At 40.9% G+C, this 18287-nt stretch overlaps 1 protein-coding gene across 2 annotated transcripts in view; it reads right to left on the bottom strand.

Annotated features, from left to right (window-relative positions):
• Positions 1–18287, bottom strand: part of LOC138851170 (rho guanine nucleotide exchange factor 7-like) — a 426257-nt gene that overhangs the window by 20013 nt on the left and 387957 nt on the right. For both annotated transcript variants that reach the window (XM_070079943.1, XM_070079942.1), the window contains exon 4: positions 9854–10034. In XM_070079943.1, coding sequence (XP_069936044.1) covers positions 9854–10034 — 181 coding nt within the window. The remainder of the gene's footprint in view (positions 1–9853; positions 10035–18287) is intronic.

Genomic DNA, 18287 nt, shown 5'->3' with positions numbered 1-18287 from the left:
TACCGAATCTTCATGCAACTGCCTAGCCTTTTCACAAATTATCGAAGTCATAAGAGTATCTCCTGCTAATTGTTTCTCATTTATCCACACCAATAATAACTTCTCAACCTCTTCCAGTACTGGTGATCTCATTTTTGTCAGCATAGTTACTCCCTTCGCAACAACAGCATCCTTTATTTCCTTTTTCTTGGCCACTATGGAACATAAGGTTGTGTAGGGTTTCTTATACATCCCGGACAGTTCGGCCACACTTGTACCACTTTCATATTGTTCAATGATGGTTTTCTTAAATTCATTCATATTTCTCACCTTCTTTACCACAGGCTTGGCACTAGGAGCTTTATTTGGAGCCATGGTAGCTTATTTAGTACTTTCAAGCATTAAAATAAATGGAATATTATGAAATATTTCGCTGGAGCACGTGAGGGGACCTTCGCTCACTGGTAAACAATGCCAGACTGGCTGCCGCCCCGGCTCACGCCATGGGTACGCGTCCCGGACGAACTACTACTCGCGAGTCAACCTATGAAAAGCGAGTCCATGTTTATACGAAAATACCCCTATGATTGGCAAATTTTACGATTGCCGGGAACTACGAAAAGCGGGGCACCACTGTACTAGTGTCAGAACAAAGATTGGTTATGAAATGACAAGAACTACTATTAATTATTATAAACACACTGGCCGATTCCCACCAAGGCAGGGTGGCCCGAAAAAGAAAAACTTTCACCATCATTCACTCTATCACTGTCTTGCCAGAAGGGTGCTTTACACTACAGTTTTTAAACTGCAACATTAACACCCCTCCTTCAGAGTGCAGGCACTGTACTTCCCATCTCCAGGACTCAAGTCCGGCCTGCCGGTTTCCCTGAATCCCTTCATAAATGTTACTTTGCTCACACTCCAACAGCACGTCAAGTATTAAAAACCATTTGCCTCCATTCACTCCTATCAAACACGCTCACGCATACCCGCTGGAAGTCCAAACCCCTCGCATACAAAACCTCCTTTACCCCCTCCCTCCAACCTTTCCTAGGCCGACCCCTACCCCGCCTTCCTTCCACTACAGACTGATACACTCTTGAAGTTATTCTGTTTCGCTCCATTCTCTCTACATGTCCAAACCACCTTAACAATCCTTCCTCAGCCCTCTGGACAACAGTTTTGGCAATCTCGCAACTCCTCCTAACTTCCAAACTACGAATTCTCTGCATTATATTCACACCACACATTGCCCTCAGACATGACATCTCCACTGCCTCCAGCCTTCTCCTCACTGCAGCATTCATCACCCATGCTTGACACCCACACAGGAGCATTGGTAAAACTATACTCTCATACATTCCCCTCTTTGCCTCCAAGGACAAAGTTCTTTGTCTCCACAGACTCCTAAGTGCACCGCTCACCCTTTTCCCCTCATCAATTCTATGATTCACCTCATCTTTCATAGACCCATCCACTGACACGTCCACTCCCAAATATCTGAATACATTCACCTCCTCCATACTCTCTCCCTCCAATCTGATATCCAATCTTTCATCACCTAATCTTTTTGTTATCCTCATAACCTTACTCTTTCCTGTATTCACTTTCAACTTTCTTCTTTTACATACCCTACCAAATTCATCCACCAACCTCTGTAACTTCTCTTCAGAATCACCCAAGAGCACAGTGTCATCAGCAAAGAGCAACTGTGACAACTCCCATTTAATGTGTGATTCTTTATCTTTTAACTCCACACCTCTTGCCAAGACCCTCGCATTTACTTCTCTTACAACCACATCTATAAATATATTGAACAACCACGGTGACATCACACATCCTTGTCTAAGGCCTACTTTTACTGGGAGATAATCTCCCTCTTTCCTACATACTCTAACTTGAGCCTCACTATCCTCGTAAAAACTCTTCACTGCTTTCAGTAACCTACCTCCTATACCATACATCTGCAACATCTGCCACATTGCCCCCCTATCCACCCTGTCATAAGCCTTTTCCAAATCCATAAATGCCACAAAAACCTCTTTAGCCTTATCTAAATACTGTTCACTTATATGTTTCACTGTAAACACCTGGTCCACACACCCCCTACCTTTCCTAAAGCCTCCTTGTTCATCTGCTATCCTATTCTCCGTCTTACTCTTAATTCTTTCAATAATAACTCTACCATACACTTTACCAGGTATACTCAACAGACTTATCCCCCTATAATTTTTGCACTCTCTTTTGCCCCCTTTGCCTTTATACAAAGGAACTATGCATGCTCTCTGCCAATCCCTAGGTATCTTACCCTCTTCCATACATTTATTAAATAATAGCACCAACCACTCCAAAACTATATCCCCACCTGCTTTTAACATTTCTATCTTTATCCCATCAATCCCAGCTGCCTTACCCCCTTTCATTTTACCTACTGCCTCACGAACTTCCCCCTCACTCACAACTGGCTCTTCCTCACTCCCACAAGATGTTATTTCTCCTTGTCCTATACACGAAATCACAGCTTCCCTATCTTCATCAACATTTAACATTTCCTCAAAATATTCCCTCCATCTTCCTAATACCTCTAACTCTCCATTTAATAACTCTCCTCTCCTATTTTTAACTGACAAATCCATTTGTTCTCTAGGCTTCCTTAACTTGTTAATCTCACTCCAAAACTTTCTTATTTTCAACAAAATTTGTTGATAACATCTCACTCACTCTCTCATTTGCTCTCTTTTTACATTGCTTCACTACTCGCTTAACCTCTCTCTTTTTCTCCATATACTCTTCCCTCCTTGCATCACTTCTACTTTGTAAAATCTACTATAAATTGTAATTATCAGAACATAAAAATTATATAAAATATTATGAAAAACAGAAAAAAAGGTACATCAGTAACACTTCTGCAAGTGGCAGGACTCGATGTTGCTGCCACGTGAACATCCAGTGCCAACTTCTCGGCCTCATATCTCTGTAAGTACTGACCCTAATTTTTTTTTATCCTCTAACACTTAGAAAAATGTGTTCTTTATTTTCATTAAAAATTTTTTTTTTTATTTTTTCAAAATATCCGGGGCACTGGGGTAATGAATGTATATATACATTTGGGCCTTTTACGGGTTAAGATTTTCCTAAAATAGGCTACAACATTGTCACTGTAAAAGTCACCAGCACGGTTTGCAATAGCTGTGTCAGGGTGATTTTCATCCATAAAGGTTTGGACCTTTGTTAACATTGTACAAATTTCCTTAATTGTTGAAGAAGGCAACTTAGTCCATCTTTCCCTCCTCTGAAGCAATTTCCTCAGTTGTGGCCTCTTGCTGCTGCAGATGCTCTTGCTGCTCATCAGTAGTTAGTTCATCATCATCATCCTCCACCAACTCTTCCACATCTTCTCCACTAACCTCCAACCCAAAGGACTTCCCCAATGCCACAATAGATTCCACAACTGGCATAGGCTTCTCAGTGTTAGCCCCAAACCGTTCAAAATCCCTCTCTTCTACACATTCTGGCCACAATTTCCTCCAAGCAGAGTTCAAGGTCCTCTTAGTCACTCCCTCCCAAGCCTTACCTATAAGGTTTATGCAACTGAGGATACTAAAGTTATCTTTCCAAAAGTCTCTTAAGGTCAACTGAGTGTCTGAGGTCACTTCAAAGCATTTTTGAAACACTGCTTTGGTGTACAGTTTTTTGAAATTTGAAATGACCTGCTGGTCCATGGGCTGGAGGAGAGGAGTGGTATTAGGAGGCAAGAGCTTCACTTTGATAAAACTCAGCTCCCCCCGAAATTCTCTCTGGCAACTCTGAATGATGAGCAGGAGCATTATCTAATACCAGGAGGCACTTAAAGTCCAATTTATTTTCCAGGAGGTAATTTTTCAGTGGGGCCAAAAACATGATAAAACCAATCATAGAAAATGTCCCTAGTGACCCATGCCTTACTGTCTGACCTCCACATCACACACAACTTAACCTTGACGACATTGTTTTTCTTGAACAGTCTTGGAGTTTCAGAGTGATGCACGATTAGAGGCTTTACTTTGCAATCCCCACTAGCATTACTACAAAACATTAAGAGTTACCCTGTCTTTCATAGGCTTATGTCCTGGCAGTGCTTTTTCCTCCTGTGTTATGTAGGTCATGTTTGGCATTTTTTCCAAAACAGTCCTGTTTTCTCACAATTTATTTATTTATTTTTATTTGGACATGATACATAGTTGTACAAAGAAATATAGTGATTGGGGTTTTAATTTTTCAGAGTCTATGTACTCCTTGAATTCCTGCACATATTTTTCAGCCACTTTTTTGTCCGAACTGGCGGTCTCTCCATGCCTTACCACACTGTGTATGCCACTACGATTCTTAAATCTCTCAAACCAACCTTTGCTGGTCTTAAATTCGCTCGCATCACCACTAGTTAGAGGCATTTTTTTTAATTAAATTGTCATGCAACTGCCTTGCCTTGTCACATACGACTGATTGAGAAATACTATCTCCTGATATTTGTTTTTCGTTTATCCACAGCAACAACAGTCTTTCAACATCTTCAAGTATTTGCGATCTCTGTTTCGAAAACATACTTGCACCTTTCGCAACAACAGCTTCCTTGATTGCCTTTCTGTTGGCCAAGATAGTAGTAATGGTTCATTGGGGCTTGTCATACAACTTGGCCAGCTCGGAGGCACGCACTCCACTTTCATACTCTGTAATTATCTCATTCTTCATTTTGATTGAAATTCTCACCCTTTTTACCACAGGGTTGGCACTAGGAGCTTTTTTTGAGCCCATGGTGGCTTATTTAGCAGTTACAAGCACTAACAACACTGGAATAATACAAAATTTACCGCATGTATGTGTGGAACCGACCGCACTGGCTTGTAAACAATGGCACACTAACTGAAGGCAGGGCAGCTGAGGCACGTTCAGGCCAGACGGACGCGTGGACGCGTTCAGGACGAATGTTGTTAGTCGAGTTTTTCATCGTTGGTCAGGCCATAATTTTTACGCTAAAACACATCGTTGGGCAATTTTATTGTTAGACGATGCCATCGTTGGTCGAGGGTCCACTGTATTTATTCGTCATTCTTTTCTGCATGTAAATCTATATTTAAGCTAAGGAAGTGGCTAGGGAAGTGACCCCTGATAAGGGCTTGGTATGTAGAGTCCTTATGGAGGGGGATTCCACTTCCAAACAATAAGCTCTCTTCCCTCTCCCCTCCTCCGTCTTCCATTCATCAACAACAACCTTCAATAAAGGTCATGTTGAATGTTCATTCTTTTGCGCATGTAAATCTATCTTTAACCCTTTCGGGGTTTCGGCCGTACTAGTACGGCTTACGTGAAGGGGTTTTTGATGTACTAGTACACATAAATTCTAGCACCGTCAAATCTCATGAGAAAAGGCTGGTAGGCCTAGATGTGAGAGAATGGGTCTGTGTGGTGGGTGTGCGCAGTAGGAAAAAAATCTGGGACCCAGTGGTGCATTGTGGGAACGCCATCTTTGTACACAATGTCCACCATGCCTCGCGGTGAGAAGTTCCTCACTCCTCGGCGAACTGGGACACTTTTATTCCCCAGTGACAGTTCTAATACAGATGGAAGTGCCAGTGAAGATGAGTTTCAAGGTTTTGGTGAGGTTTTGACCAAAACTAATGACCATAATATCGGTAGTAGTGAGGAAAACCCAGACGACCCTCAGCCTTCCACTTCTGGTGCTGGGCCATCTTGTTCACATTCAGTTGTACCAGAATCAAAGAGGAAACTCCTATTTTCCCAAAACCCAGACTCAGATGTGACCATTTGTGATGATAGTGATAGTGATTATGAACTACAAGCTCTTCAAACTAGTTCCAGTAGTGATAGTGAAGTGCAATATTCCCCACTGAAGCATCAGTATATACAATGATATATGCGCTCTGGTAGTGTGCCATATGCTATTCCGAGGGGAAGGAGTACATCTCAGAGTACATCCCGTGGCTGTACAACAGGAACTGACAGAGAAAATGAAGATGATACTGTTGCAATTAGGATGGAAAATACGCATGGTGGTGGTAGTGGTGGTGCTGGGCGTGAGACACCAGCAGTGGGCCATGCTGCCACCCATGCCGCTGCCACCCGCTGCCACCCACGCCACTGCCACCCACGCCGCTGCCACCCACACCGCTGCCACCCACACTGCTGTCACCCACGCCGCTGCCACCCACGCTGCTGCCACCCACGCCGCTGCCTCAGCTGATCTACAACAAAGGCTGCCATCCCCCACCCACCCACCACACCAGCCTCCACAACCACAACTACCTGTCATTGTCTACTACTCACCAGCAGACCGCACCTAGGATTGGCAGGAAGCTGTCAATTTTGTTCTAAATCCCCACCAGTTTGATGACAGCCAAAGTGAAATACAGCCATGTTGTACACTGGGAAACAATGCCACTGAACTGGAATGTTTCGAGTTATTCTTTGACGAACCCCTGATGGAAAGTATTGTCATGGAAAGCAACACATACTACGAGTACACCATGGCAAACACAATACAGTACTTCACCAAAATCATGTCTACACCAGTGGAAGGAGACAACTGTGGCTGAGATGTATCTTTTCTTTGCCACAATAATGCTTATGCCACATGTGTATAAGCACAGAGTGAAATCATACTGGTTAACAGACCGCCTGATTGCAGCCCCAGGTTTCAGTGATATAATGCCAGTGAATCGATTTGTGCTAATGTTACGTATGCTTCACTTCTCAGACAAAACCAGGCCTGACAGAAACGACAGGTTATATAAGATTAGGAATGTGTTTGTGTATCTGAAAGAAAAATTCACTATGTATTTTTATCCCTTCAGGAAGCTTGTAATTGACGAGTCTTTGATTCTGTTCAAAGGAAGACTCTCTTTCAAGCAGTACATACCAAGCAAGAGAAAACGCTTTGGTATAAAGTTGTTTGTGCTTTGTGATTGTTACAGTGGTCTGGTATTGGATATTATTGTGTACAATGGAAGTTATACATTGCAAAATACCAGGAAGTTATTGGGCATCTCTGGTGATGTTGTTAGAACAATGATAGAACCATATCTTGGTAAGGGGCATATATTATATACAGATAACTGGTACACAAGCCCCACACTCAGTGATTTTTTTGCGAGTGAACATGACAGATGTGTGTGTGGCACAATGCGCGCAAATCGGAAACATATGCCCAGGTTTGACGCTGGCACTCATAGAGGTGAGGTGCAGGCATTTGGCATCAATGACATCATGGCATTTCGGTGGCATGACAAACGAGATGTCACACAGTTGTCATCAGTTCACCCTAATGAAATGGCAGACACTGGCAAGCAGCATAGAGAGAGCAATGAACCCATTCTAAAACCTAGAGCAGTGATTGATTACACCTTCAATATGCACTCAGTGGACAAATGTGACATGCAGATTGGGTTTGCTGATTGTGTTCGCAAGAGTTATAAGTGGTAAATAAAACTCTTTTTCCATATTCTGGACATTTCCATGCTGAATGCTTATAATATGTATAAGATGAGGACCAGAAACAAACCACCATATGGCGAATTCTGTTTGTCTGTCATAAGACAAATAGTATTCAAGTACCAAGGAACAACACCTATAATAGACCGCCCACCAAATTTTCAACAACTTCCTTCTCGTTTGAAGCATGGTGATCACTTCCTTGTAAAACTGCCTGCTACTGCTTTCAAGAAAAAGGCTCAGAAGAGGTGTTATGTCTGTGCACATACAAGAAAACGCCCACAACAACGCAGAGGCACTTGTTTTATGTGCGAGGAATGTGAAACACCACTGTGCATGACACCATGTTTCAAAGACTTCCACAGGCTGCAGAACTTCTAGAAACATTCCCTGTGACTGTATATGTGTATATAAAATATAGAAAAATAGTAATAAACAACATTTCATATCATTTGTTTGTGCAAATATTTTCTGTAAACAAAACAATGATAACAGAGTTTATGCCGTTATTGTGTAGTATTGAAAAAAAAATAACTTACAAAATGCTGATCATATTGGTCTCACAGGCCATAAAAGTTACTTGGAAAAATAAAAATTAAAAAATAATAGAAAATAGTACATAAAAAAGTAAATAAAAGAATACCAGGTGACGGCAGTCGGAGATGTTACCAGGTGTTGTTCACTTTTTGCAAACTTCACGCCTCCATATCTCGGTAAGTATTGATGGTAAGAATTTTTTGTTTAGCCTATAATGTTTAGAAAAAAAAACTGTTTTTTCATAATTTTTTTTTTTTTTAAATTTGGCCGACCTCTGAGAGGACCTGCCACCCCCAAAGGGTTAAGGAAAAAAAAATTTTTTTTTTTGTTAATGCTTCTGGGAATCTGGAACAGATTAATCTGATTTACATTATTTCTTATGGGGAAAATGGTTTCCATTTTCGCTGATTGCTCTGGAAGAGATTAACCCTTTGAGGGTTTCGGACGTACTAGTACGGCTTACGACCCAGGGTTTTTGACATACTAGTACGCCTAAATTCTAGCGCCCTCAAATCTAGTGGGAGAAAGCTGGTAGGCCTCCATATGAAAGAATGGGTCTATGTGGTCAGTGTGCATGGTATAAAAAAAACCTGCAGCACACAGTGCATAATGAGAAAAAAAAACTTTGACCATTTTTTTTAAATAAAACAGCGACTTTGCACTGTATTTTCGTATGGTATTTATTGTTGTATTCTAGTTTTCTTGGTCTCATTTTATAGAATGGAAGGCATATCATAGAAATTGAGATGATTTTGACTGGTTTTACAATGAAAAGTGCCTTGAAATTGAGCTCAAAGTAGCAGAAATGTTCGATTTTTATCAAAGTTCAAAAGTAAACAAATCATGCCAAGCGTCCAATACACGTCAACTGGCGAGTCTAATATTCTTTTGCAAGTGCGCCAATATGATTCATACCATTTTTTACACTAATGCAGTAGTCTGCATAACAGAAAATCTTCTATTTTTTGTAGGAATAAAAATTCAAAGTGGAAAGCAAAAGAATGTAAGAGGGGCCTTGAGACGTGACTAATGAACAGAGGAAATGTCATTTTAGTGTCAGGAATGTATTTCTTGTTTGTTCTGGACCCTATTCGGAAATTGGCATCTTTTGAAATTTGTGTGAAATTGGCAAAATTGCTAAATTCTGACCACTGTATTGGATAGTTGAAATTGGTAAATGGGTGGTTTCTTGCACTCATTCAATAGAAAAAAATGGAGTTCTAGCGAAATATTCGTGTTTTTTTGTCAACTAGTACAGTGGAATTGGCCGAAAATGGGGCTCAAAGTGGGCAAAATCGCTGATCTGTAAACATCGCCGAGACCGCTAACTTCGCGAGAGCATAATTCCGCAAGTTTTCCATCAAATTTCATATTTTTGGTGTCATTATGATCGGGAAAAGATCCTCTATCTTTTCATAAGATTTTTTTTTTTTTAAATTTCGCTGACCCTGAGAACGAGTCTCGGAGAGGGCCTGTCGACCCTCAAAGGGTTAAACACGAAAACCAAGGGTCCACTATAATATAACGGTCTACTGTATTACAATCCCATTAGCTAATCTTTTATGGCAAGGGGCACTGTCTTGCATACAAATAGTCTGCTAAAAATGTACTTATGCCAGTTCATATTTATGACCACTGTACTATCCTAACTTAAGGTTACCCCATTTTTTTATGCTTTGCAAAGATCTTTCAGGATTTGCTGAAAGAGTAAAAGGTGACATTTACTTCTGCAGTAGTAAATCTGAGGACACATAACATGTATCATTATTCTAATCTAAGAATACATACATTCAAGTCATTATCATCTCTAGTGTATATCAATAATGATAAAATTCTAGTAAAAACTTACAATTCAGCCTTGTGGAGAGAAGCCAGGTGTAAGCTCAGGAACCCCTGCAAATCAGCTACATGGTTGCGTTCACTCTCAAGTATATCCTTCAACACTAAGTTACGGTAAATCTGTTGTTGTTGGGAATGTTGTGGGCTGATGAGTTCAGTATCAGCATGCTGAGGTGATATAGACCCACAATCTACAAAATAAGAAATAATTTCCTGGTTACTTCACTACAAAATTTTCATAACTTTCATGATTTACTAATGACTGTAGTGCCACTCTTTCTCTTTACAAAGATCATTTTCATAATACACTACCATAATTTATATTTAAAATTAAAATTATGTTCAAACTGCACTATAAACATTTCTAACTAAAGTGCAGGATCGAAGCCAGCAAGCAATCCAGCCGAAAGACAACCTCACTGGCAACTACCCAAATTCTCTAAATCTCGCACCAACTTATTCTACTGAAGTCTCACTCATCATTATATCATTAAAAAACAAACCAGGATATCTAAATAACCTGCCATCATTCATATATAAAAAAGCTGCTCATGTGCTGTCACCCATTATTGCAACACTGTTTAACAACACTGAAGAGTGCTCAACCTTTCCCTCCACCACACTCAAGACAGCAACGGTCACCCTGACTCTCAAAGGAGGTGATCCAACTGATTTGAACAGCTATAGACCTATGTGTATGTCAAACTTACTTTTTTTTAAATATTTGTGAAAATAATACACAAACAACTTTACTCCTACCTTATATCCAACAAAATACTTAACCCATGCAAGTTTGGGTTTAGACCAAAAAAAAAAAAAAAAAAAAAAAAATAAAAATAAAAAAAATAAAAAAAATTAAAAAAAAAAAAAGTATGAATGATGCTATTATACAAATGCTTGAACTAATATATACAGACATCAATAAAAATGAATATCCTCTGGGGCTCTTCACTGCCATATGGAAAGCATTTGATACAGTGGACCACAATCTCTTACACCTAAAACTAAATCATTACGGCATCAGAGGACATTCCCTCTATTACTTAAAACCTTATCTCAATGACAGACACCAGTATGTATACGCAAATGGAGTCAACTCCATTATCCAGCCTGTAGCTGTCGAAGTGCCTCAGGGTAGTGTCCCAGGCCCACTCCACTTTCTCATCTACATCAATGATCTCCCCAATGCATCTCAACTCCTTAAGCCAGTTCTGTTTGCAGATGACACTACTTGTGTCTACTCCCACTCAAACCCAGCTATACTTAGAGACACTGTAAATGTGCTGCTAAATATGTATACAGTGGACCCCCGACTTATGATATTAATCCATTCCAGAAAGCACGTTGTAAGACGAAATTATCGTAAGTCGAATTAATTTTCCCCATAAGAAATAATGGAAATCAAATTAATCTGTTCAAGACACCCAAAAGTATGAAAAAAAAATTTTTACCACAAGAAAAATACATTTTCCTACACACAAAAAGAAGGATACATGCACAATATATATTGTGCATGTACTAGTGTACTAAATAAAGAATAAATGACACTTACCTTCATTGAAGATGTAGTGATGAGTGAAAAGACAATGTCTGTGTCCTGGGAGTGCCTTTTCTTCCTGAGTAATGTGGGTCCTGTTTGGCATTTTCTTCCAGAACAGGCCTTATCAAACTGTGTATGCCACTACAATTCTTAAATCTCACAAACCAACCTTTGCTGGCCTTAAATTCACCAATATGAGCACTAGTTCCAGGAATTTTTTCCTGTTCACCTGGGTGTTAGTCGACTGGTGTGGGTCGCATCCTGGGGGACAAGATTAGGGACCCCAATGGAAATAAGTTACACAGTCCTCGATGACACACTGACTTTCTTGGGTTATCCTGGGTGGTTAACCCTCTGGGGTTAACTGTTTCTCGAAATTCTCGATAAGCCACACTAACTAGTTCAAATTAATAAATAAATAAATAAATAAATAACAACAGTCTCTTCACATCTTCGAGTAGTACAGCTGACCGTGGTGCAGCAGCAGCAGCGGCAGCTGACCGTGGTGCAGCAGTAGCTGACCGTGGTACAGCAGCAGCTGACCGTGGAACAGCAGCAGCAGCAGATGACGGTGCTACATCAGCAGCTGACAGTGGTACAGCAGCAGCGGTTAACCGTGGTGCAGCAGCAGCTGACTGTGGTGCAGCAGCAGCTGACCGTGGTACAGCAGCAGCAGCAGCTGACAGTGGTACAGCAGCAGCTGACCATGGTGCAGCAGCAGCTGACTGTGGTACAGCAGCAGCAGAAGCAGCAGACCATGGTACGACAGTATTTCTCACTCTTTTTACCACAGGGTTGGCACTAGAAGCTTTCTTCGGGCCCATGGTGGCTTATTTAGCAGTTACAAGCACTAAAAACACTGAAATACAAAATTTATCGAATATATGCGTGCAACCGTCCGCCCTGGCTTGTAAACAATGTCACACAAGCTCAGCTGAGGCGATCAGACCAGACGGACTAGATGGCTGTGTTCGGGACGAATGATGTAAGTCGAGTTTTTCAACATAGGTCGGGATCAAATTTTTACGCTGACAAGCATCCTAAGTCGGTTTTACTGTAGGTTGAGGCCATCATAAGTTGGGGGTCCACTGTACACTTGGATCATCACCAACAAACTCACTCTCAACTAAGACAAAATGTACTTCATGAAGCTTGGAAACAGAGCTTTAAATATCCAACTTAATACTATATCAATAAATGGTTCCCCTATTACAAGACACATACCTGGAGTTTACCTGGAGAGAGCTCCGGAGGTCAACGCCCCCACGGCCCGGTCTGTGACCAGGCCTCCTGGTGGATCAGAGCCTGATCAACCAGGCTGTTACTATTGGCTGCACGCAAACCAACGTATGAGCCACAGCCCGGCTGGTCAGAAACCGACTTTAGGTGTTTGTCCAGTGCCAGCTTGAAGACTGCCAGGGGTCTGTTGGTAATCCCCCTTATGTATGCTGGGAGGCAGTTGAACAGTCTCGGGCCCCTGACACTTATTGTATGGTCTCTTGACATGCTAGTGACACCCCTGCTTTTCATTGGGGGGATGTTGCATCGTCTGCCAAGTCTTTTGCTTTTGTAGTGAGTGATTTTCGTGTGCAAGTTCGGTACTAGTCCCTCTAGGATTTTCCAGGTGTATATAATCATGTATATCTCCCGCCTGCATTCCAGGGAATACAGGTTCAGGAACCTCAAGCGCTCCCAGTAATTGAGGTGTTTTATCTCCGTTATGCGCGCTGTGAAGGTTCTCTGTACATTTTCTAGGTCAGCAATTTCACCTGCTTTGAAAGGTGCTGTTAGTGTGCAGCAATATTCCAGCCTAGATAGAACAAGTGACCTGAAGAGTGTCATCATGGGCTTGGCATCCCTAGTTTTGAAGGTTCTCATTATCCATCCTGCCATTTTTCTAGCAGATGCGATTGATACAAAGTTATGGTCCTTGAAGGTGAGATCCTCCGACATGATCACTCCCAGGTCTTTGACGTTGGTGTTTCGCTCTATTTTGTGGCCAGAATTTGTTTTGTACTCTGATGACGATTTAATTTCCTCGTGTTTGCCATATCTGAGTAATTAAAATTTCTCATCGTTAAACTTCATATTGTTTTCTGCAGCCCACTGAAAGATCTGGTTGATGTCCGCCTGGAGCCTTGCAAGGGTTACACCAATACATAAAGGTGGTGACCCTACAGACTTAAACAACTATAGGCCAATATCAAACTTACCATTGCTATCCAAAATCTTTGAGAAACTCGTGCACAGGAGACTATATTCATTTATAACAGCACAAAACATACTCAACCCCTGCCAATTTGGATTTAGGAAAAATAAAAGCACTAATGATGCAATCATAAAAATGCTAGATCTGCTTTACACAGCATTGGAAAATAAGGAATATCCACTAGGAATTTTTATTGACCTAAGAAAAGCTTTTGACACAGTAGACCACAACATCCTACTCCACAAACTTGACCATTACGGTATAAGAGGCCATGCGCTTGCTTATTTCAAATCTTACCTTACTAATAGGTATCAGTATGTTACCATTAACCCTTTGAGGGTTTTCGTCGTACTAGTACGTCTTACGCGTAGGGGTTTTTGACGTACTAGTACTCATAAATTCTAGCGGCCTCAAATCTAGTGGGAGAAAGCTGGTAGGCCTTCATATGAAAGAATGGGTCTATGTGGTCAGTGTGCACAGTCTAAAAAAAATCCTGCAGCACACAGTGCATAAGTGAAAAAAAAAAACTTTGACCATTTTTTTTAATAAATCAGCGACTTTGCAGTGTATTTTCGTATGGTATTTATTGTTCTATTCTAGTTTTCTTGGTCTCATTTTATAGAATGGAAGACATATTACTGAAATTGAGATGATTTTGACTGGTTTTACAATGAAAGGTGCCTTGAAATTGAGCTCAAAGTAGCAGAAATGTTCGATTTTTACCAAACTTCAAAAGTAAACAAATCGTGCCAAGCGTGCAATACACGTCAACTGGTGAGTCTAATATTCTTTCACAAGTGCACCAATAATATTTATACCATTTTTTACACTAATGCAGTAGTCTGCATAACAGTAAATCTTATATTTTTTGTGAGAATAAAAATTCAAAGTGGAAAGCAAAAGAATATAAGAGGGGCCTTGAGACGTGACTAATGACTAGAGGAAATGTCATTTTAGTGCCAGGAATGTCTATCTTGTTTATTCTGGACCCTATTCGGAAATTGGCATCTTTTGAAATTTGTGTGAAATTGGCAAAATTGCTAAATTCTGACCACTGTACTGGATAGTTGAATTTATAAATGGGTGGTTTCTTGCACCCATTCGATCGAAAAAATGGAGTTCTAGCGAAATATTCATGTTTTTTGTCGACTAGTACAGTGAAATTGGCCGAAAATGGGGCTCAAAGTGGGCAAAATCGCCGATGCGAAAACATCGCCGAGACCGCTAACTTTGCGAGAGCATAATTCCGTAAGTTTTCTATCAAATTTCAAACTTTTGGTGTCGTTATGATCGGAAAAAGATTCTCTATCTTTTCATAAGAGAAAATAATTTTTTTTTTTTTTTAAATTTGGCCGACCCTGAGAACGAGTTTCGGAGAGGGCCTGTCGACCCTCAAAGGGTTAAAGACACAGCATCAACAACTCGGCCACTTGATACTGGAGTTCCGCAGGGAAGTGTCCTTGGTCCCCTGCTCTTCCTCATATACATCAATGATCTTCTAAACGTATCCCAACACCTGAAACCCATTCTCTTTGCTGACTACACGACTTATGTCTTCTCTCACCCTAATCTTGCCACCCTCAACACCATTGTTAATGAGGAGCTGATCAAAATATCGACTTGGATGACAGCCAATAAACTTACGCTTAACACTGACAAAACCTACTATATTATGTTTGGTAGCAGAGCAGGAGATGCACAAATTAACATTAAGATCGACAACACTCTAATTACCAGACATAATGAGGGCAAATTCCTAGGCCTATACCTTGACAACAACCTGAATTTCAGCACCCATATCCAACACATAACCAAAAAAGTATCCAAAACAGTTGGGATCCTCTCCAAGATACGATACTACGTGCCGCAAAATGCCCTTCTCACACTATACCACTCACTTATTTATCCATACCTCACCTATGCTATTTGTGCTTGGGGATCAACTGCAGCAACACACCTAAAGCCAATAATAACTCAACAAAAAGCTTCAGTAAGAATAATCACTAAATCCCATCCCTGGCAACACACCCCCCAACTCTTCATAGATCTAAACTTACTCCCTGTTCAGTACATCCACACTTACTACTGTGCAATCTACATCTACAGGACCTTAAACTCCAATATCAACCTTGACCTAAAACGCTTTCTTGATAGTTGTGACAGAACCCACAGGCATAACACCAGACACAAACATCTCTACGACATTCCCCATGTCCGACTAAACCTTTACAAAAATTCAATGTATGTCAAAGGCCCTAAAATCTGGAACACCCTACCTGAGAACTCTAGAACTGCAGACACATTCATCACCTTCAAAACTACCATTAGAAAACATCTTATCTCCCTGATAAACCCCATCAACTAACTACACGAATACCACCTGGTGGTTCACACTTACACTCACTCACCCATTTGACCATAAACAGAAATATTAATCTCAATCTTAAAATAATGAATCCTATGATACTCCAATACTGAAACTATGTACTGTGCCAAAACAAAAGCATTCACATTGCTAAACTCACAAACTAGTATTTAGTCACTTAGCCATAATACCAACTTACCTCATAATTTGTAATATTTTAAAATAAAGAATTAAACTAAGTCTGCCCGAAATGCCTAGCCATGCTAGGCGTTCTAGTGGTACACTCTGTAATCATTATTTAACTACATGTAAACCACACAACAACCAAATTCTGTAAATTCAACATTGTAATCTTTATAGAGAATAAACTTTGAATTTGAATTTGAATTTGAATTCGCAGTGTCTGTAATGGAAGACACTGTCATGCAGATTCGGATGTCATCTGCAAAGGAAGACACGGTGTTGTGGCTGACATCCTTGTCTATGTCAGATATGAGGATGAGGAACAAGATGAGAGCAAGTACTGTGCCTTGTGGAACAGAGCTTTTCACCGTAGCTGCCTTGGACTTCATTCTGTTGACTACTACTCTTTGTGTTCTGTTAGTGAGGAAATTATAGATCCATCGACCGACTTTTCCCGTTATTCCTTTAGCACGCATTTTGTGCGCTATTACGCCATGGTCACACTTGTCGAAGGCTTTTGCAAAGTCTGTATATATTACATCTGCATTCTTTTTGTCTTCTAGTGCATCTAGAGCCTTGTCGTAGTGATCCAATAGTTGAGACAGACAGGAGCGACCTGTTCTAAAACCATGTTGCCCTGGGTTGTGTAATTGATGGGTTTCTAGATGGGTGGTGATCTTGCTTCTTAGGACCCTTTCAAAGATTTTTATGATATGGGATGTTAGTGCTATCGGTCTGTAGTTCTTTGCTGTTGCTTTACTTCCCCCTTTGTGGAGTGGGGCTATGTCTCTTGTTTTTAGTAACTGTGGGACGACCCCCATGTCCATGCTCCCTCTCCATAGGATGGTAAAAGCTCGTGATAGGGGCTTCTTGCAGTTCTTGATGAATACGGAGTTCCATGAGTCTGGCCCTGGGGCAGAGTGCATGGGCATGTCATTTATCGCCTGTTCGAAGTCATTTGGCGTCAGGATAACATCAGATAGGCTTGTGTTAACCAAATTCTGTGGCTCTCTCATAAAAAATTCATTTTGATCTTCGACTCTCAGTCTGGCTAGCGGCTTGCTAAAAACTGAGTCATACTGGGACTTGAGTAGCTCACTCATTTCCTTGCTGTCATCTGTGTAGGACCCATCTTGTTTAAGTAGGGGCCCAATACTGGACGTTGTTCTCGACTTTGATTTGGCATAGGAGAAGAAATACTTTGGGTTTCTTTCGATTTCATTTATGGCTTTTAGTTCTTCCCGCGATTTCTGACTCCTATAAGATTTCTTTAGCTTAAGTTCGATGCTTGCTATTTCTCTGACCAGTGTCTCCCTACGCCTTTCAGATATATTGACCTCTTTTAGCTGCTCTGTTATTCTTTTCCATCGCCTGTAAAGGGAGCGCCTGTCCCTTTCTATTTTACATCTACTCCTCCCTTTTCTTAGAGGAATAAGCCTTGTGCATACATCGAGCGCCACTGAGTTAATCTGTTCTAGGCATAAGTTGGGGTCTGTGTTGCTTAGTATATCTTCCCAGCTTATATCAGTTAGGATTTGGTTTACTTGGTCCCACTTTATGTTTTTGTTATTGAAGTTGAATTTGGTGAAGGCTCCCTCGTGACTAATCTCATTATGTCGGTCTGGAGCTCCGCGCATACATGTCTGAACCTCAATTATGTTGTGATCTGAGTATATTGTTTTTGATATGGTGACATTTCGTATCAGATCATCATTGTTAGTGAAGATGAAGTCTAGTGTATTCTCCTGTCTAGTAGGCTCTATTATTTGCTGGTTTAAATTGAATTTTGTGCAGAGATTTAAAAGCTCGTGTGAGTGTGAGTTTTCATCAGAGCTGCCTCCTGGTGTTATTACTGCAACAATATTATTTGCTATATTCCTCCATTTTAGGTGCCTTAAGTTGAAATCCCCCAGGAGCAAGATGTTGGGTGCAGGAGCTGGAAGATTTTCCAGACAGTGGTCAATTTTTAACAGCTGTTCCTGGAATTGCTGGGATGTTGCATCCGGAGGCTTGTAGACTACCACAATGACTAGGTTTTGGTTCTCGATCTTTACTGCTAAAACTTCCACTACATCATTTGAGGCATTCAGCAGTTCTGTGCACACAAGTGACTGCAATGTACAGGCCAACCCCCCCTTTTGCCTGTT

Source organism: Cherax quadricarinatus, unplaced genomic scaffold, assembly GCF_038502225.1.
Source record: "Cherax quadricarinatus isolate ZL_2023a unplaced genomic scaffold, ASM3850222v1 Contig52, whole genome shotgun sequence".
Classification (NCBI taxonomy): domain Eukaryota; kingdom Metazoa; phylum Arthropoda; class Malacostraca; order Decapoda; family Parastacidae; genus Cherax; species Cherax quadricarinatus.
The sequence above is the reverse complement of the archived record's forward strand: the minus strand, read 5'-3'. Positions and strand labels throughout refer to the sequence as shown.